This window comes from Stegodyphus dumicola, chromosome X1, assembly GCF_044657685.1.
Source record: "Stegodyphus dumicola isolate Sdum_Otavi_A_Nest chromosome X1, ASM4465768v1".
Classification (NCBI taxonomy): domain Eukaryota; kingdom Metazoa; phylum Arthropoda; class Arachnida; order Araneae; family Eresidae; genus Stegodyphus; species Stegodyphus dumicola.
In genome coordinates, this window is record NC_140780.1 from 82,240,977 (window position 1) to 82,262,685 (window position 21,709).

The window sequence follows — 21,709 nt, forward strand, 5'->3', positions numbered from 1 at the left end:
ATACATGTGTATTCGGAGAATTTTTTAACTGCTAATGTAAACAAAATCCAGTTTTATAAAGAAAATTCTTTCTACAGATATACCTCCTTTACCCGATAGTCCAAAGTAATATTTGTTAAAATTATATAATCAAACACAATAATATATCTCTGATTTTTTTTTATATTACAATAAAGTAATTATGAAAAAAAATTTTTTAAGCTTTATTATTGGTATAAGTTCATCTCAAAATCTAATAGTTATGAATCATATTCTAAACATCTAACAGAAATGAATATTATTAATGATTTCATTATTATTATTTCATTAAATTATTCATTGACTGTTATTTTATTAATGAAAATAAATGATCATTTATTGCATTCTGGCTTGCAGGCATACAAAGCTAGTTCGTATTTTTTATATTTTGTCATGTTCTGTTCTCTTTTCCTAATTTCTAGTAAAAACAAAGAATTCACATAAAATTCACAAATTATTACCGAGATTGATCAAAATTAGTAAATGTTATATAAACATTGTATACATTTTGCTCTTAATAAATAAATGCAGTTTAGTTTAAATTAAATCAAAATAAACCTCGAAAAACTCGCAAATATAGTAACCTATTCCAGACTATTGTCCAGCGTGCGACAAACATGTAAATTTTACTGCATCTATGGAGGGGACAAATGACCACTCTAATGACTTTTCTCGTTAGGGAACAGTAAAGGAGGGGGAAACAGTTTTTTGGATTGTGCCATCCTAAAGGTTATATTATGAGAATTTAAGCTGGGTTTTAGAAGGTTAATACTCATACATGGGATTTGGCACCATTATAAGGAACCATAAACGGGTCGTTTTGGTGTTGGCGATAATTTTCAAAATCAATCCAAGGCCGTAGCGTATACTAGGATTTTATTGCAAAATCTTTTAAATTTTTCTTTTTTTTCTTTTTTTTTTTTCCTTTTAATAAATGACTGATTTGTCATTTTGCAGTGAAATAAAAATAAATAGTAATCAGTCACCTAGGCTAACCATTTAATATAACTGTATTCGCCAACAAATTGATTTTATAATTCAGTTTTTAAGTAATTAACTTTATTTTAATGTTGCTTTTTCCCCTCTAAATTTGTTTATTATTAATCAATAATGTTTCCAAATTGAGGCAATTTTCTCTAGCGTGATTCTGAAACTAATTCTATCAGTAATGGCATACTATCATGAAATTTAATGCGCATATTTTTTTTATTATGTATGCTGCTAAATAAATATAAAATACCTGAATTTATTTAAAAAATATCATTCAATAGATTTTTTTCTTTTGTGTAGCTGCAAAATTTCTGGAGGAGGGGAACCTAATCCAGATTCAGCAGATTCTAATCTCAATCTTTGGTGCAGAAAACAACGCCTATTATAGTTATATTCATAATGCTTTAAGATTATATATGTATAATCATACGTAATCATAAGTAATTTCTATTTCTATCTAATTGGCAAATTTTTGTTATCAGGTTGTTCCGTAATTAATTTACCTCTCAGCACAGTGAACACGAATTTTCTTAAAATACACTTGGAAAAACTGGAAAAGTCGGGGAATTTCATTCTCCTGTTTGAGTGGAAACCATGAACTCACCGAAGGTGTTGTCTGTTGAATATTCTTCAGGAAATTTTTGCTTTAACAGTTAATACCATTATGGTATTAATTACACTGCTTGTTTTCGACAATACATTTGATGTGAAATTAAATATAGCAACAAACAGGGTTTCTACGGTTTTTAAGTCTTTAGATTTTTTAGAAACGATTTTTGTCCTTAATTTTGGCCATACTCGGCAGAAGGTCCTTAATTTTAATCACCTGAAATTTCTGTTTGTTTTTATGACTGCCATTTTGAATGTGAATTAACATTTTGGAGGAATATTTTTGCGATTCACTGACATATGTGGTTATCTTTTGAATTGGTTCATGGGTTATAATTTGTTTCTATTTCTAATATAAATGATGGGATACTCAAGTTTGTAATTAAGAAGTGAAACATAAGCATTTTTAAATTAATTTTTTCTAATAAAGAGCTTTTAAACAACTTTTCGCTTTTGGAGATATGAATTCTTTTATTATACGGTTCTAAATTTATCAACTTATCAACATTTTGGCGATTTTAAGATTAGTCTGTATAGAAAATTCTAAGAATATGCACCAGTTTTCTCTATAAAATTAATTTTAGACTTTTTCCCTCCTTTTTTTTTTTTTTTTTTTTTTTTTTTTTTTTTTTTTTTCCCCCAAAATATTTCTGTCTTTTTGCTGTTATAGAATTGGTAGGGATAATTTTTCTTTAGGATTTTAGACATTGCAGCTTGGAAGGTTTAGAAGGATTTGAAGGCAAGATTTATAGACCCGTGATTCTAGAAGTTTCGGAAAATATGTGATAAAATGAAAAATGTCTCCATGACATCTACACGTAATGGATGTGTTTTACAGAAAAATTGCAATGAATTTCTTACTTTTTAGAGAACGTCTGGAAGAACAATGAAAACATAATATTTGAATATTTTACTTCTGATACTACAAACTTTTAGCATGTTTTTCTTCCCTTTGTTTTCTCTACTTTTCACTAGACTCAAGCATGGAAAATATCAAAAATGCTTCTAATCTTATCACATGGGTAGGCATTATAGAAAGGGATTTTTATATTAATAAAGAGATTGAAAACTTAAATTTTAAAAAATTCATCTAGCATGTCTTAATGCATCATACACATAGCTGGCAATAGACATTTTCCCACCTGATGCCAATCTCTGTGGATACTAAATTTTGCAGCCTAGTGCCTTTCTAATTTCTGCTTCCAGTACCTGCTCTAAATTCTAAAAGTTTTGCTATTTCTAGATTTTGTTGTTCAGTGTGTCACTAAATTCTAAAAATTCTGCCACATCAGTTCTTTACCATAAATATATTTCATATTTCTTCTAAATTTTCATGTTACTAAAGAAATAAAATTAGCCGCTTTTTCTATACATTCTAAATGCTTTAGTGTTTTTTAGAATAACTGAAATCCTTAGTTAAATCCAAAAATTCTGAAATGAAAAGGAAACATATTGAAGAAAGAAACTGAATACGTCAAGAAAATTATTCTTCAAAGATATGTGCAGTTATTATTATGTAAATTACCCAATTGTTTATGATTTCATCGTTTACTATAATTTCCCATTTCTATTTCCTCACGATAGAATTTCTGAGCCAGATTAAATTAAAATTAAATTGTATAATCTTTGACTAAACTACTCCACATTTTTAGTTTGAATTTGACTGTTCTTGTTTAATTACCTCACCGTGAGCTGTAATTAATTTTGTTAGCATCAGAACATGCCTTTATGTTCTAAGTTCTTTTTTGATAAGAGGCTTATTTAAACCTTTGTCTGATATTGTAGTTACTTTCAGACATAGCAATAATATGCTTCACGTCTGTGGGGGGGTTTTTGACTATTTAACTTTTACCAGATCAAATAAACCCTCATAGGTATATTGTGGAGAGGTTGACAAGTTAAGAGATAAAGCACACAGAAACTAGTAAATGCATTAGTTTGCTAATTGAGACAAATGTCTAATTGTTAGAAAAGATGCTTAAAGAGAAGGAAATTGATATAAACTAGCCAAATTGTTTGGGAATGCTTCAAATTAAAATGACGGATAAATATTTTGTTGAGTGTTACAAAACATAAATGTTTGGTAGGTTTTAATGTGTTATTATCCTAATATCATTTAAGAATCAATGTCATAAAAACTTTAACTGTGAAATATTATTATATTTTGATTTTAATAGAGCTTTTTTAACAAATCTTGTTAAAAAATAAAATTTAATAGTGGCCATGTAAATCCATAATGTTTAAGGTAGTCAAACTACCTAATTTAATTATTTATAACTAACTGCGTACCCTTAAAAATTATCTTTACATATTAAAGCAACTTATTGCCTTTCATTAGTATTCACTGTAATCACAAGATAAAATACAAAAATGTAAAAATTCAAGTAAAACTTACTCTTTGCATCTAGTGAGACTTAAAATAATACAAAATAACTTATCACCTCTTGTGCTTTAATGGCTTATTTGAACCTTAAAGTAACTGGGTTATAACCCCTGGAACTCTACATGAACCTACAATACTAACTGCATCAAACAGAGTATGACTAACTTTCAACACTTGTCAACCATGCCTAGATCAGGCCTTTCAGGTTTGTTCTAATCAGCAGGTCTCTCTCTAGACAAGCAGCAGCGGTGAAAACATTCAGTCTTTTGGTTAAGAATCATGCTGATTATGATCTTACTTCTCATTTTAACATATGCTGTTTGACATAAAATCTACCTGCTATTTACTAAACCTCTAAACTGACCAAGTATGTGACAAAATGAGACAAAAAAAAAAAAAAAAAAAAAAAAAAAAAAAAAAAAAAAAAAAATCAACATAAAGCTAACTGTTAGTAAAACGTAAATGTCATTTATCTTCTTTCAAATAATATGTCTGACTATTATAAGATATTTAATGATAAATTGCTTAAAGTTTATTTTATTCTCAAACTTTTTAATAATCATGTTAATTCATGTTTAGTAATAATACATACTACTTAGGGATCTATTTTATTTTTAGGATGGTATGACAAAAATTCAGGCATAGATAATATTTTTAATTGAATTTATTCAGCTCACGTTTGCTCATAGGTCCCTAATTTTTTTCATTTATCGTCCTTAAAAGGACTTAATTTCTGTGTGTAGAAATGTGTACGAACCCTGAACAAAACATTTGGGTTTAACAAATCCACTTTTGATATCTTGAGTTAAGAAATTTTAAACCTTGATCTAAAGCAAATAGATTTTTTGAAGCTTCTGAAGAATAGAGTACATTTTATATTGTGTGTTTCCAGGTGTCATATAGATACATATTTGCAGATGTTACACCATGTCCAAATCATAATTCATAATCGAGCATGCATTCATAATTGAGCTGCTTCCAACTCGGACTTCTGTCAGTGCTTGATTTGATATTCTACACGCCCTATTCAAGTCTTTTTTTTTTTTTTTTAATTTGTAAACATGTTTAAAAAAGAGGAGAAATAAACCTGAAGGCGAAAGGCACATGCTGTACAGTTAATAGCTTAAATGTAAACATAGTATATTTGCTCAGGAAAAACTGAAAGTCGGTAATAACAAATGAATAAGATTTGAATTGTGCGACTGTGCATAGTCACTTTTCGGTAATGGAAGTGGATTGCTGGTTAGAATGTTTTTCTATTTTTCCTTATGTTTAAGGTAAACAAAGGTTTTCTGGATTTATTGAGTTTTTTTGGGGGGTGGGGGAATGTTTTTGAATAGGATTATTCTTAAATGATTTGATGTGAAAAATTACCTATCATGAATACTTTGTTGTGGAAGCTTACATGCCTGAGAAGCATTAATTAGGATGTTATCTCATTTTCCGGTTTGCTTTTCGGTGTGAAAATAATAGCTGCTTACTTAGTGGAGTTGTAAGTTAAATGAATGTTTAATAGAAATATAAGGATTCTTAATTGTACTGCATATAATTTTAATTCTTATTTTTCCAGGGTGTTCAGCAAACAAGTCGCTGATTCTAAACTTGAAAATCTGAAAAACAAAGGTCGCTAGAGGAATACAAGTGGTGTATTTATTGTGAAAGCTGTAAGATTGTTATATAGAAGTTTCCAAATAATAGTTATAAAAACTGCAAACAGATGGTGCTGTAATTGTAGTATGTAGTGCATATAGATTAGCGCTCCAAAAGACATAAGAGTGATGAGTTCCACCCTTGAAACGTGAAAGGAGGTTAGCGTATGGAAGGAGAGGTTGAAATCGTGTATTTTATTGAATGACATGTGTTTCTTGTGTGGGAGTACCAGAGGTTACATCATGGTCCTATGACAGCAAGGCATAGTTTTCAAAGATGATTGAATGCATCCGAGAAATTGATGCAAAAATCATTCACAATCTCTTTGCTAAACGTCCAGCAGACAGGCAGGATCTGGTAGAAAGGATTGGTCATAGGCAAACTGTAGTTGCTCCTGAAAACGTTACAACTGTTTCTGGACTTGTTCAGTCACATCCAAGGAAATCCATCCAAAAAATTGCAGCAGAGACTGGATTGAAGCGTTCCAGCATGCGGGAAATACTAAGAAACAGCCTAGCCATGTTTCCATTCAAAATCCAAAGTCACCAGGCACCATCTGCTGTCAGCCTTTGTACCTATTAGATTGAAACTTCTATATAACACTCTTACTGCTTTCAATAAATACACCGCTTGTTTTATTCCTCTATTGGTCAAGATCTCTATTTGTTTTCGAGATTTTTTATTTTAAAATTGGAGACTTTTTTGTTGGACACCCTGTATCAAGTGCGTTAATTTTTGTTAGGAAATTGTATGTATTTCATAATATTTTTCTTCTTGAGCATATGTATTCTTTTATTATTAAAATGCATCCCTCTTCAATTTTGCAGGGAAAGCAGCTAAAGAAGCTGAAGCTAATTTGCGGCGTCAGAGAAGAGTGATAAAGCAGCAAATTAAGTATATGGTTCTTGGGTCACGTATTGTTAGAGGACCTGACTGGAAATGGAGAGATCAAGATGGAAATCCTCCAGGTGAAGGCACAATATCTGGAGAACTGCATAATGGCAAGTTTCTTGTGTTTTATGTTTGTGTTATGTATTTTAGTGGTTTTAATGAAGAATAAAATGAAAAAACTTTCTCATTTGAGCTAGTTTTAATCTCTTAATATTTGCAGTCATTATCGGAATAAAACATTTCAGCATTAAATTTCACATTTACATTTTATATTTTATTCATTGAATAAAATGGGGTACTAACTTGCAAATGTTAAGTTACAGTATTTTTTATTTTACGTGTTTTGGCTTAAAACTAATTGCATTTAAAATTTGCAGTAATTCAGAAAATGTTGATAAATAAAACATTGCTTTGTTTATATATTAGAACTAACTTCTAATATTATGCTGCTTTGATGCAAAGTAATGTGCGCCAAAGCAGCATAATTTAGGCTAAAGCACTAAATTTCTGTACCTCTCTTTACAACTGCACTTAAATTATAATTATGTTCACAAGCATTGCAGTTGTTCTGTGTTTTTATACACAAGATGCTGTTTCTGTTTTATACACTAGAGTGTTACAGTTGAGTCACAGGAATTTGTTAAATCTTACAAAACTATTGGCATCAAAATTTATTTTTAGTGCTATATTGTTTTGATACATATGAAAACTATATTCTGTGTTATAGTACAGTAGTGTAATTCTAGATAAACAGTATATAATTTTGAAATTTTTCATTAAATGATAGAATGTGGTAATGAAAAACTCGTGAAGAGTTCATTTCTTAATTTATTCTTTTAGTAAAATGATTCCCAAACTTTTCCGAGTTGCCACGCCCTTTTTCAATTAAAATTTTTCCAAGGCTTCTTACTCTAAGTATGCTTAAGCACAAGTAAGAGATAAAAATAAATAAAACTTATCAATCTTCATTATTTAACTTTTTAGCTGTATAAATAGTAAATTAATAATATATGTGATGGATGAGCACACAAATCACTGCACATTTTCTCAAATTGTGGAATTAAATTGTACACGGCCACCCTCATTTCCTTTTCCATGTCAATTTTTGCTCTACACTTGCTTTTTATTACAGTGACTGCCAAACACCCAGCTTTGCACAAACATGACATCGAAAATAGAATTAAAAATTCCACAGAGCATGACCACTTGGTAATGATCACTATCATTATAAGAGCACATCGCGATCCTCCTAGCTGGCACACTCCAGCTGTATGATAAAAAAATGGGACTGGCCAGAAAAACAAATATAAGAAAAATCAAAAAAGTCCAAAATCTGAGTCTCAGTGCCAAATTCCAATTTTATCTTTGTTCGTATTTATGATTTTAATTATTGTCTATTCAAAAGCTTTCAAATTTGAATAGTTCTTTTTACTTCATTCTTTATGGAAATCCAAAATGCTGTCAATTCCATGTTGCCAAATTTTGCTTTTAAATTGTTTTTGCAAGATAACTCACCAAGAATCTCTTCTTCCACAGAAGTAAATTCAGACAGAGCACTAGTGATAAATGCACCTTGAATCCATGCAAAAATTTTAAAATTTTCGTTTAGAAAATATTTCTCAAACCAGATAATTAACTGTGATACATGCCTTTGAAACATTGTTTTTATATCTCGAGAAAGATAACAACAAGATTTAGGCTTTCCTGCCTGTACCACAGGCTGAACTGTACTACAGGTTCCCTCGCCCCTTAGAACCAGGCACAGAGGTTTAAACTTTTGTCCTCACACCTTGGAGAGAAGGACGTATCACCTAAGGTGACACTGGTTGTCAGATTTGCTACCTGCCAGTTGCTTGGGTTGCCCTTCGCAGTGGGGCATTATTCAAGTGAACCTGAGGGTGCTATCCCTGGCCACTAGAGCCACAGCACTCTAGGACCAGCCACTAGGTTCATAAATTTTATACCTCTGTGACCGAGACTGCCTAGGTACAGATCCTAGCCAGTAGCTTCGCAGAGTTCTCTACATGAGCCATCAATAAGGCGAGAAAGATCAAGTTCATTTGATGTAAAAATTTGCTGCAGTATTAAAAGAACAGTCATTTTGAGGAAGATCGTGTTCATTTTGTGTAAAAATTTGCTGCAGTATTAAAAAAAAAGGCTTTTTATGGATTTTCATTCGGTTTTCTTCTCCAAAGATTGAGTTTTCTTATAAAAACTGATATTTTTCATGTTGACTTCAAAAGGTGAATGTTTTTCTCTGCAGAGCAAAATCTTTTCCATCTTTGTATCATTCCTCTTATAAGAAAATAAAAATTTCTTGCTGCAGTTCAAAGGTATGTAATAAAACATTACCATAAGAGAGCCATTGTGTGCTGCTGTGGTACAGCAAGGATGAGTGTTTGCCTCCTGTATCCTTGTACACAGTGTTTTAAAAAAACTTACTTTCAATGAATGAGATCTTATAAAATTTACCACACTCACCGCACATATTAACACCTGATTCAGTGCAGAACTGAGATGCTTTGACAAAAGTGCTTCTGTATGAATAATGCTGAGTCCACTGTAGCACTGCACACAGATTAAGAGAAAAATACAGTTTAAAACATCAAATCAGAATTCCCAATACTGTTCTGTTGCTGTTTATAAGTCATCAAATCCTTTGCAAATGTAACTCCTTCCTGCGGCAAGAGAACAGAGCTTCATCTGTATAGAGATCAACACACTTATGCCGACCCAAATTATTCTCAGACATGAATGTGTCAAGAATCTGGAACAGGTCCTCAACCTTTGCTCCTGCAGTGGTAAGACCATTAATTAAAGAAGACAATCTCTTGTAAAAATACAAAACAGAAGGTCTTTAGTATTATTACCATCTGTTACAATTTGTGCCTAGCATATCAAATGAGCATCCTTATTTTTCATAGCCTCATCTACTGGTCCAAATTTAACTCCTTTAATTTTTTCAATTAAATATTGGTATCTGCCATGTTTTATTCTCTGATTAATTATGTTATTGGTCAAAGGCATTTTTAAAAGCAGCCAGCAGATTTCCAGCAGACTTATCAACTATGATGTTCACCATATTTACAGCAGCTGGTAGAGTAAGTTCTGTGAGGGTATGAGGCTTCTTACATTTTGTGATTCTGTAACCTACCTCATAATATAGTACTGAAGTGTTTATTTTCTAAATGGCACTTCAATTGACATGGAAACATACGCTCCGCTGCCAAAACTTTCATACACAGTAGAGATTGTGGTCTCTTCATCATTCATTTCTGTTGACGTAAAACCAAACTCTAAGTAACTGTCATCATACTTATGATATTTTGTTTCATCACAGTCATGACACTGATTGAAGACATACATAATTTATCTGCACTAATATTGTTTTCTGCCGTTCAAAAAACGGTCCACCATGAAAGATACAAGAGGAAAAAAAAAAAAAAAAAACTATTTGTCAAAGACAACAGTCAAGAAGTAATATAACACTTAACTATACTACCTGAGTTAATTTAAATCTCTGTTTATTTATATGTAGCACTGAGTTTAATTTCACTAGACTTACGAAGCCTGATTGAATCGAGCTAGCAATGCTTGTTTTATGCTTCCTGCAGGATCTTCAAGAACAGTCCAAATGTGTCATCCAGTGTCTATACACCTCTGTGTCTATATGCCTGGTAAACCTGAATTGAGAATACTGGATAGAGTAGAAAATGCATAATTCACGTGAAATCTGAACTGAATGAAAATGAAGGATTTTCGACTCCGGGGAAAAAACGACCTATTGAAAATTGGTACATGCAAACCCAAACCAAACAACACAGTAACCTAACTTTAGCAAGAATACGAATAAAAGTTGATGGTTTCTTTTTATGAAATGAGCTGTGAAAAGATTGAAAAGGCGCAGCATTGTTGGCTTGCGTTTGCATAACTATTCTGTGCAAACAAATCTACTTTTATGCAGAGTCAAGTAAAAACAAACCAGCTTCTCACTTTGTTTTTTGTTCTGTAGCATTGTGTATTTTTAGTTATCATAAAGTGTAGGGAATATTGAAGAGTGTTTAGCGAATTATTACCAAGTCTTTTAAAGTACTGAAAGTCAGAAGAATGATGTATACAACCCTTTATTAACTCACATAAAGTTTAAGAGTTTTGCAGCAATTTATGCGTACGGAAGCCAACACTTTTGACTTTAGATTTAAGTCTAATAATAAGATAATGAATTGAAAAAATTAATGAACTTAAATATAATTAAACTTATAAAAACTTAAACAATTAACTATCGTGCAAGCTTCTTGCGATGCGAAGTTGGCATAAACAAGCCTAGTGGCAAGAGTAATTTAAAAGTACAGAATTCTAATCGCTAGAAAATCAAAGTTAACAATGTGGCCTCCAAGCAGGCAGAAAGTGCTCTGATTTCACCCCCCCAAAACCTTTTTAAAGAAAATATTTCCTTTTTCTGCCTAATTTGAATATCATGTATGCTGGAAATTTTCTTTCTGACAGGACAATGAAATGAGGTTTGATAGAAAAAGTACTGAAAATAAAGGATAAAAAAGTTAAATGATACTGTACAGTTCAGGTAGGCCAAATATCTTGGTTCAGTTAAATATGAAGCTGTTACAATATTTCACGGCACCCCTGTGCAAAGGGGGGCATTGCACAGTTTGGGAACCACTGTTTTAGTACATTGAAAAGTGGTTAATAAATTATAAAAAAATTTTCTTGGAAATACTTAATACAATTTTTTTTTTTTTTTTCAGGAATGGAAAAATTCTTGAAAAGTAATAAAAGAAACAAATTATTATAAAATTGTTTCTTAGAAAGAAGCTTGCTAGATAAAGTGTAGGGGAAATACAGTGTGGAAAACAGTGAAATTTAAATTAATATAATCTGTATTCAAATACTGATAGACCTCTTTATCTCAAATTTGTCAAACAGGCCGACCAATTGCCGAAGAGTCAAGTTGTTGTACACTGTTAGTTTGACATGGGTTCATTTCCAGGCCATTGCATACCTGCTTTTGTGTTTTCTACTTGTGTAATGTGGATGCTAGCCAGTTTCAGGTTTTCCATAATGAAATAAAGCAAATTTCTGCCTGTGTCCCCTCCCAAAAATGAAATTCCTGTATTTTTTAAGTTGATGTATTTTGCTATAACTATCTGGAGGTATTTCCTATGAAACTCTGACTCAAATTTCTGATTCTGGGCATTAAGTAACCGCATGTCTTGTCTCTTGCTTGCCAGAAACACTCAGTAGTTTTCAGTGGCCCGAAAGTTAATCTGTCTGTAATCTGTCCAGTTTTTAGATCAGTGGGAATTATTTTTTTATTTGTTTCCGTATGTTCCTTAAATAAGATAACCAAAAGGGGAATAGGAAGCATAACAATGCTTTCCATGCAGAATGAGCTTTTAAAAAGTAAAGTGATGACCAATTAGGGAAGAGCAACAATTTTTTCTTTCTTTTATAGGAATTAACTCAGTCAGAGAGTCCAGTAGACATTTCTTTGTTTTTTCTAATTTTGTGCATATTAGTCCTAATATAACAAGAATGAGAAGAAAACATAAACATGTTTTTAATAGAAAGTAAAGTTGAAATTTTTAGGTGAAAATTCTGTTGATGAAAAAAGAGATTGTTTCAAATTTTGGGATATCTTCAAGTATTCTTGTAACTGTAGTAGTGAAAAGTGATGATGTTGAAAGAAACGCGGTAAAACACGAAGAAAGTAAAAAAAAAAAAAAAAAATATTTCCAAAATTCCAAATACTCAGATATGTGGAAGAAGAGTGTGTTTGGAAGTTCAGGGTGTTTCATATTGAATGGGACAAAAGAATACAATAGTACACATTTCTAGTTGATCTGCTGAAACAAATGAATTTGATAACTAAAGTTATACAAGTTTAATCTTGCAACAGTGACAAATCTTCCTGTTATGAAATCACCACTAAATGGTGTTAAATGGTACTATCTATGCAGGAGAAAGCATACTGCATTTTGGAATATATGAAAACATCGTTTATCGTTGTTCAAAGACATTTTCACATAAAATTTGGTAAAGAATCACCACGTTGTCACAACATTGAAGGGTAGATGAAACAATTTCAGGACATAGACTTCTTGTGTAAGAAAACCATTCCAGTACGAAAAGCAGTCAAGACCGAAGTGGCTGAAGAAATTTTGTGGAACACTTCAACAAAATCAGCACATTGTATTAGTTCCAAGCCTCATGTAACGTTGTGCCGTGTGTTATGGAAACGTCTACAGTTCCGGCCATACACCTTTCGGATAGTGATAAAACTTTCTGATCAACCATTATGTGAAGGTTTCTGTGAGAATTCTCAAGATAAGCTGTAGGTAGATGATTTTGTGAACAGACTTGTGTCTGCAGATGAAGCCATTTTTCGTGTTTCTGACAGAGCTAATGTCCATAATGTGCAATTTTGGGGCACCGAAAATCCACATGGTGTAATGGAACATGAGCGTAATTATACAAAGATGAACATTTTCTGCACCATTCCCAACAGTCCTGTTTTTGGTCCCTTTTTCTTTGTGGAAAAACTGATTAATGGATCCATTTAACAAGATATGCTCTGAGTGGTTGTTCCCTCAGTTGGAGGAACAGTTCCTGGCTTCATTCTGCGGCAAGATGATGCTCCACCACGTTGGCATTAAAACATGTAGTAGCACCTGAATAATATTCTAGCTCCTTTCTGGATTGGTCGCACTGGGTCAAATAATATGCCATGGCTTTGTTGGCCACCGATATCCCCAGCTCTAATGCCTTGTAATTTTTTTTTCTATTGGAATTTGGTTAAAGACAAAGGGTCTGTGCCTTCATTTCCCCAGGACCTGCAGCAATCAAACTAGTAGATTACTGAAGTGCTTGAATCATTAACAAAGAATATTTTATCATGAGTATTGCAGGAACTGGAATGCAGAGGCTGTTCGTGCTTTTTTTAGATGATTTTGCTCTGCTATTAAAAAGTCATCTGCTTGGAAATTTTTGTTTTAACTGCAACTATGTTTATGAAATTGTAAATTATCGTCTGCTACCTTACAGTTTTGTTTTCGTGCAGCAAGAAGCAGTGGATGGAAAGTTATGTTTGTGCTCTTTTCGAAGGAAATTATTCTTATCTAATTACTAAAAAAGCTGTGAAAGCCATGGTTTTTTGATATTTAAAGCTAAGGTAGGTAATATTGTCAACAAGAAAGGGAAGAAAAAGAAGAAAGGGGGCTTCAAATAGAAAATTTATTCCAAATACATATCCAAGGGGAAAATAGAATGTTGCAAAGGTAAGATTTTTAATGTTAAAAGAAAACCCGGGTACAGTTGCACATTAAAATGCTCGTTGTCAACTGTAAACAGAGTGATGCTGATTTATATCTTAAAAAGGCAAAAAAAAGATATGCATTGTCTTTCTCTAGGTCATGTCACAGAATGCACTGTGGAATTCTTTATGAGAAACATTTATCTGGATGAAAATGGGAAAATGTATCACAATAAATAGATCTTGGGTGCATTTAAAAGATTGCAATAAAAAGAGATCCATTTATCAAAGAGGAGGGAAAAAAATTATTTGTGAAAGAATTTAAAGAAAACTTTTCAAAGGGATTTGCGATTGTTGCTGGTTTTCCATGTAGCGGCAAATCAAAAATAAAGAGAGTAGATAAAAATTGTTAAAATCAACTCTCCATATTACCAGAAACTTATTTTATACCCAATTTTCAAATATGAAGTACCTTCCTTCTTTTTACCCACAGTACCATCAATCAGTGGAACTGCATCAGAACAAAGAAAGCGCCACATGTCAAAATCCACTGTAAATTTCAGGAAAAAAATGGAACCGATAGTGAAGAAAGTGACAGAGAAGATACTGAAAACGAGAAAATTTTGTTTGACAAGTTAGTCGGAATTCTCGAAACAGCAGTTACAGGCCTCCAACAATGTAACTGAACAAGAGATTATGTCTGTCTACAGAATTAAAGAGAAAGTATTAGCACAAAAAAAAAAAAAAAAACGAAGCAAATTAAACAACTTACTTTGAAAGACATGCTTAATAAAGTAAACAAATATATATTAAGCTTTTTTTTTTTTTTTTTTTTTTGTGAATGTTGATACCCTTTAGATCATAAATACATCATTGTGTTATAAAACACAATCTCATATTTTTAATTTTATGATTTCTACATGCCATCTTACTAGATTAAAATTGATGATCTAATATCCAGAAAAATCCCAAATCCGGAAAGTCCGGACATCGGACTTTGTACTGTATAATATCTAACCTGACCAACATTTTTATTTTACTTTTGCTGTTTGTGCTATTTATATCTTCTGCTATGTGTATGTTTATTATCTGTGCACTAGAATCTTAACAAAGAAGGTAAATGATAAGTATATTGTCATTTTTCTAAATATCAAATATAAACATTTTCGTGAACCTGGTTTTTTGCATTACTTTTTTTATTGTGTTATCTAGAATTTGCTACTGAAGTGGAGAAGCTTAATGGAATATTTTCCTAATGCATGACTAAATCCAAAAATTAGAATATTTGTTATTATATTAAAATCTGTTTACTTCCTAGAAATTTCTAGAATATCACAATTGCTGCATAATATAATCTCTTATTACTTTTTAAATGTACAATTAACAAAAGTAATTTTTCCTGCATTAAACTGGTTAACTTTATGAATTAAAATACTTGTATGTGCTATTGACCTCCTTCCATTAAAATTTGAAATCAGTGAGTTATTCAAATAATCAAATAAGATAAAATATACATCAACCCTTAAGTGGGATGACAGCCTTGCTCCGGTCATAAGATTTATGTAATTTGGTATATATATATCCTTATGATTTAAATTATATTTTCTTATTTTCATTAATAATCTAAATTTTATGTTCATGAATACAAGTTTATGAAAAGAGGCTAAAATAGTTAATTATACAAATTCGGTTAAGAAATGCTGTTTGAAGTTCTTTATAAGCATAACCAAAAGGTCGAGCTCTCAAACGGTTCATGAAAGAATGCAGAAAATTAAACATACATTGAAATTATTTTTGCAAGAGGTTTAGTAAGCCATCTTTGTAGTATATGATATATTTGAAATTAATCAAAAGATGTGCATTTTATTTATTATGAGTTAAAATATTTATTTATGACTTTTCTATCTGCATTGTATTTGCCTCTATTAGACATATATTTCTTAACCTCAGTTTTTTAAAATATGGTACAACATGCCAAGGAAAAAGTGTTGAATATTTTCTTTTAGTGCTAAATATATTTATGTCTGAAAACTAGTATTCATCCTAGTTTATAATGATGTATAATTCCTTTCAGGATGGATTGATGTTACTTGGGATCAGGGTGGAGCAAATTCTTATCGTATGGGAGCTGAAGGAAAATATGATTTAAAGCTTGCCCCTGGGTTTGACCCAGAAGCTTATCTTGCCTCAGTAGCTAGTTCTACCACTGCTGCTGCTAATATAAAATTGCGTTCAAAAAACCCTGTGACTTCATCTATTGGTTCTACCTTGTCATCTGCAAGCCTTAAAGTTGCTAGAACCATGACAACTGACACATCTTCAGCAAGGGGAAGTGTGTCTAGCAGGTTAATTTTGTATATGAAAATATTTATTTTCTGATATGATGTATAAATGCAATTTGGAACTGTGAAAAGGCTTTGTTTTTATGTTTACTGTTTAATTCTTTTTCATTAATTTTGCATCATATTGAGTTCTAAATATCTTTGTAGTTCGTTTGGAGGATGTGAAACGTCATCTAGTCTTAGTGTTCTGGCAGGTGATCAGTCTACCTCTGGGAATTTATCTGTTAAGGTATTTATAAAATAAAAGCTTTTTTATCTTTTTATCTTTTTTTTTTTTTTTTTTTTTTTTTTTTTTTTTTTTTTTTTTGTGTGTGTGTGTGTGTGTGTGTGTGTGTGTGTGTGGAATGTTCGATTGTATTGCTGAAAATTTCTTCTTGCTTGTTATGGAATCGTGTACATAAAGTATCTGTAAAGATGTAATAAAAGGTAGTTATATAGTAACATAGTGTTTCTAAGTTCAAAAGTTTATAGACTTTTCCCACAATGAGAATTTTGTTTATAAACTCAAAAGTTGGTATTTTTCAAATTATTAGTGTCACCTTTGAATTAGAAGGTGTAATCGTTATGAAATATGTAAAAAGCTGCTTGCAGTATATGAATAAAAGGCATAATTTTTTAAATATGTCTTTTTTTTTAATCATTACTTCAAGTGAGTATATAAATATAAAATATCCACAATATCTTACATCCTGCCTGGCAGCTGCATTTGTTAACTAGTTAAGTAGATGCTAAAAAATAATGTTTTTGAATTCCATAGAATGTTATGTTTTAGACACTCATTCAACATTTATTATGTTCAGGCTGTTAAAGTACTGTTAATATGTAAAATATTGATAAGTCTAGAGTTATTCATTGTATATGTAAAATATTTTTTCTGCTGTTAAATTTGTTTCAGGCATTTAATAAAGTTTTATTTTAAGCATATGCTTAATGATCCTACAGTAATTAAAATTGATATTGAAATTAAAGTAGTTATGCAATTAATTTCATTTAAAAAAATTTTATAATTACTGTCTTGATGAAATTTTCTCTCTTACAGACAACTATTCTATTTTGTTTCATATTTTTCAAAAGCAGTTTTTGAATTGCATTCTCACTTTTGTAAAATAGCAGCTTATTTGATCAGCATAATTCATTTCAAAGATTTTGCTTAGAATTTGCAGATTCGCCCCCCCCCCCGCATTCAATTGATGATGATATTTCACTTTTTTTTGTATCATTTTTGTTTTCAGTTTCTGCAGTTCTTTTAAGAATTTCATGGTCAGTTTTTTTTTACATGTTGTCTCAATATTGTGAAATGACACAGAATATTCTAAAAGTTCATCTTTATGATTTCTCTCAGTGATGCTTGAAACATTAGCTATAATTTGCAGTTAAGGGGCTAATCCTCTCCATTGACTATAATATGCATGGTCTCTAACAGAGGTATCAGCGTACTTATCTCCTTCTAAGTTCTTGCAGTGTCACGAAATTATTTTTAAAGTTGTTAGAATTTTAAAATTTTGTAATGATTTGTTATTTATATATTTATTTATGCAATTAATTTTTTTTTTTTTTTCCATTTTTGCAGTTTTTTTATATAATGTTTTGAGTTTCTTGAGATTCACTGTTAATCAAATAATTCTTCTAGCTAACATTTTATTATTTATTTTGCTCTATATTCTGAATTTACAGTTTGGTATGAAACATGTAACAAAAGTTAGTAGTAACTCATAAGCAGCAGTAATTTATTAAAACATTTAATGTAAACTATATGTTACAAATTTTCCATCACTAATGTGATTCACAGCAGATTGTATACAAAATTTGTAATACATATTTTTATCTGTGCTCTTTCATTGGGACTTCAGCAATTCCGGATTTCAGAAATTTCTGAATTTTAGATTACAAGTTTAAATCTAGTGAGAGGACTTGGAGAAAGTATGCAAGTCATATGTGAAGTAATGTAGCACATACGACATTAATGGAATCAAAATTTCTGAAGAAAAAAAACTGAATATCTATTTGTTTGTTGCATTAAACTTTTTCTTAATGTAAGTTGTTTAAACAGTTTCAGTATTTGTGCTACTTTCTCTTTAATTTTTGCTGACAGGCATAATTTCTTATTCCTTTTGACTTGATGGTCATCACTTTCTTTTTGATATAGTTTTATTTGAATAATGTAAATGTACTTCAGTGACCATAAACCTATAGGTCACTGATGGATGACAAGTGCAGTAAGCCAGTGTGGCACAGGGCTAAAGGCTGGGTCATCTGCTTCTCACAGCTGAAACCAGAAGTAGAGACTGATGATGTAGTTTGGTTCATTTGCTGCTTCGAGTATCTTATTCTGCCTTCGATTTCATGATTACTTGCTTGAAAATTAAGAGGTTTTAAAGAAATTTTTGGAAAATAATATGGGCAAATATCTCATGAAATTACAATATATATGCATTTATATCTGACCTAGTAATGTAGCTATGGCAAATTTAATTAAACTATAGTACATGTAAAACATAAGCTTAAACTAATTTAAAGTCAAATATGCATTAAATATGGTTCATTTTTTCCACAAAATTTTTTTACAAATGCATTTAAATAGTAATCCATCAACGAAAAACATTGGTAAATTTCTATATTTACAAAGAATTCTTTTTCAGTTAAAATATTACAAATAATATTACAGTTTGCATTATAGAAATATTAAATACAATTATACCAGCATACTTTCAGAGTACATGCTAGAAAGACCTTACAAACCCATCTGATTAAAAGCTAATTAATGCTAATAATAAATTTCATAATACATTAAATCCAAACAAATTTTGCTTCATTTAATTTTGTGTTTCAACTAGCACTGGAAATGAGTTAATCAAATTTTTGTAAGCCTTGGCAGTGACTATTATGAAGACATTATTATAAATCATCAGGATTACTATGCAGGCGTATATTACTCATAAAATAATAAAAATATTTTAAATTGATATTTATATGCTTTTGTATGTACACTCGTGTATTCTTATATCTTAAAAGTATGTTTTCTAATGCTTATTTATCTCTATGCAGAATTTCATGATTTATTTTGCATAATTTTATAAATAGCTATCAAAGTGCATAAAATAAATCATATAACAAATTACGTGAATAATAATCCAAATAATGATTTAAAATATTTCTGGTGCAGTAAAATGTATTAATTTACATGATTAATTTCCATTTACCTATTTTCTGGTTAGCTTTTCTTACTGACATGAGGATTGCATTCAAATTCAAGTGTCAAACTCTTATGAATGTTCCTAAACAGCAAAATAAATGAATCATGTTCTTATTCTTCTTCAATGGCCAGACAGCCCAGGATGGGCCCTTGCCTTCCTCAGAATCGAATTCCAAGCTCTTCTATCCCTGGCCAAAAACATCCAGTTGGTAATTTTTAAAATTCTTAAATCTGTTTCCAAGCAGTTGAGCCACTTAAGTTTAGGTCTCCCTCTTTTTTGGGTGCCGCGTGGTCTGGCAGAGAAGATCTTTTTAGTTACTCGATTTTCATCCATTCTGCACAGGTGTCCTGCCCATTTAATTCTCTGAATCCGTATATATTTTACTATATCTATTTCTTTAAAAGATTTGTAGAGTTCAGAGTTAGTTCGTCTTCTCCAGATATTGTTATATTTTATGCCACCAAAAATACTTCTCAAAATGTTTCTTTCAAAGACAGAAATACTTTTAGCTTTTTCTGTCATTGCCCAGGTCTCAGCAGAGTATGTAAGAATGAGTTTGATTAAGCTTTTGTAAATTAAACTCTTTGTTTTTCTGCTAGACTTCAAGTATTTTTTGAGTTGCTGTTATTACTACATGGCATGTATTTAGTTTTATTTTGGTTGATTGCTAGATGCATTTTGCTGGCTGCAGCCTCTAAAGTCTGTGACTTGGGAGTGCTTGCGACTATGTCGATATCGGCAGCAAATGCATGGGTTCAGAAAGATTATTCTGGATTTTGACTCTAAGTTTTGTCTCAGTAAGAGTAATGGTAACCAAATTTATAAGTTTTTCAGGTATTACAAATTCTCATGTTCATATTGATGGATGGAAAATGTTTTTCAAGTTTAGATATATGATTTTTAATTTTTCCATACATTTAAAAAATTTTCTTCAACCTTTGTGGAAAACGGCTCATATCTACCTATGATTTTACAGATAATATCTGATTGCAATGCTTTCTGAAATGCCATCTGGAGACAATTTAATTCGCTTTGGTTTCATTAACGTACTTATTTGTGTTTCGATATTTATGTTTTAAATGTACATTTTCGTTTTCTGTAATTTTCTATTTTCTTGATTAATTTTGAGCCCGAAAGGGATGTTAGTCTCAAAACGGCATTTTGTGTTGTATGCCTGTAAATGGCATATACTTTTCAAATTGTTGCAACCAACCCTGTATTCTATTTAAAGTATACTCTGTATTATATTAATTATTACCCTGTATTCTATCTAAAGAAGTTATGTTTGCAAGTTTCTTGAGTTGTGAAAAAATAACGGAGCCATGAAATTTTAAATAATGTAATCCTTCCCCGAACATGGACACCTGGAAATTTCAATTAACAAATTCAATGATTCGAATTTTCAATTAACAAATTCAATGATTCGAATTTTCAATTAACAAATTCAATGATTACAATGCATGTAGTGGCAACACTGTATGGGGGGAAAAGCACTTTCTATCGCCAGCACACGAGCCTGTGTATCGGAAATTTTAAAGATATGATGTTAAATATTTTGTGCTTTTGCTGTTGAATGGAATTTTATTTGTCAAAAGCTCCAAAAATAGGATATTGAATAAATAAACACTAAAGTGTTAATATTAAAAATACAAAGCAAATAGTTTTGTAAAGCCATCTCAGTAAGAAAACTGAACTTTAATATGATGAACTGACAAAAGAATGGACAAAAACAAACAAACAAAAGCATATCCTTGCTCTGCAACACTTATGGAGCCATTCTTTCGTCTGCAGAACGCTTCTGTACGGAAATTGATGCATTATGACGTTTGTGTCTTTTGTATTATGATAAGTATTACTGCAGGTTGCGACGGCACAGGACCCCCCTTTTTTCTTCAATATTTTCCTGTCAGCTATAATTTTCAAGTAAAAGAAACCTCTTTCAAAGAATCTAAGAAGTAATGATTTAAGCTTTCACACTCTGAAGCTGTGGTCAAAAGGCGAGGTGAGGAACCCAGTGACGTCACATTGCTCACCAACAGGTTTCATGTCGGCATTGTTCCCCTCAAGAGGATAAACCAGCCCTTCTTTTCCCTTAGCCCTGAGTGTGGCATTGATGATTGATCACCTTTGGATTATTGTATTTTACTAAACAGTAATTAACATAATTTTAAATGTATTTAACTTGTAATCTACCTAACTGATAATTTGTGTGAACATTTTTGGATTATTGTAACTTATTTTAGCTGTGTCCAGCACCATTTATTACATAGCTACTACAGAATTGGTTTTCTTTTCTGTTGTATTTTGTGTAAACTTTTATATTTTATGACATATTAATATTTACTCAGTGATTTATAAGTTTTTG

The 21,709-nt window shown here is 31.1% G+C and overlaps 1 protein-coding gene across 5 annotated transcripts in view; it reads left to right on the forward strand.

Moving 5' to 3' along the window:
* The window catches only part of Ufd4 (ubiquitin fusion-degradation 4-like), a 405,607-nt gene that overhangs the window by 248,903 nt on the left and 134,995 nt on the right, over positions 1-21,709 (forward strand). For all 5 annotated transcript variants that reach the window (XM_085808305.1, XM_085808308.1, XM_085808306.1 and 2 more), the window contains exons 24-26: positions 6,478-6,651; positions 15,883-16,153; positions 16,298-16,379. In XM_085808305.1, the coding sequence (XP_085664431.1) occupies positions 6,478-6,651; positions 15,883-16,153; positions 16,298-16,379 (527 nt within the window). The remainder of the gene's footprint in view (positions 1-6,477; positions 6,652-15,882; positions 16,154-16,297; positions 16,380-21,709) is intronic.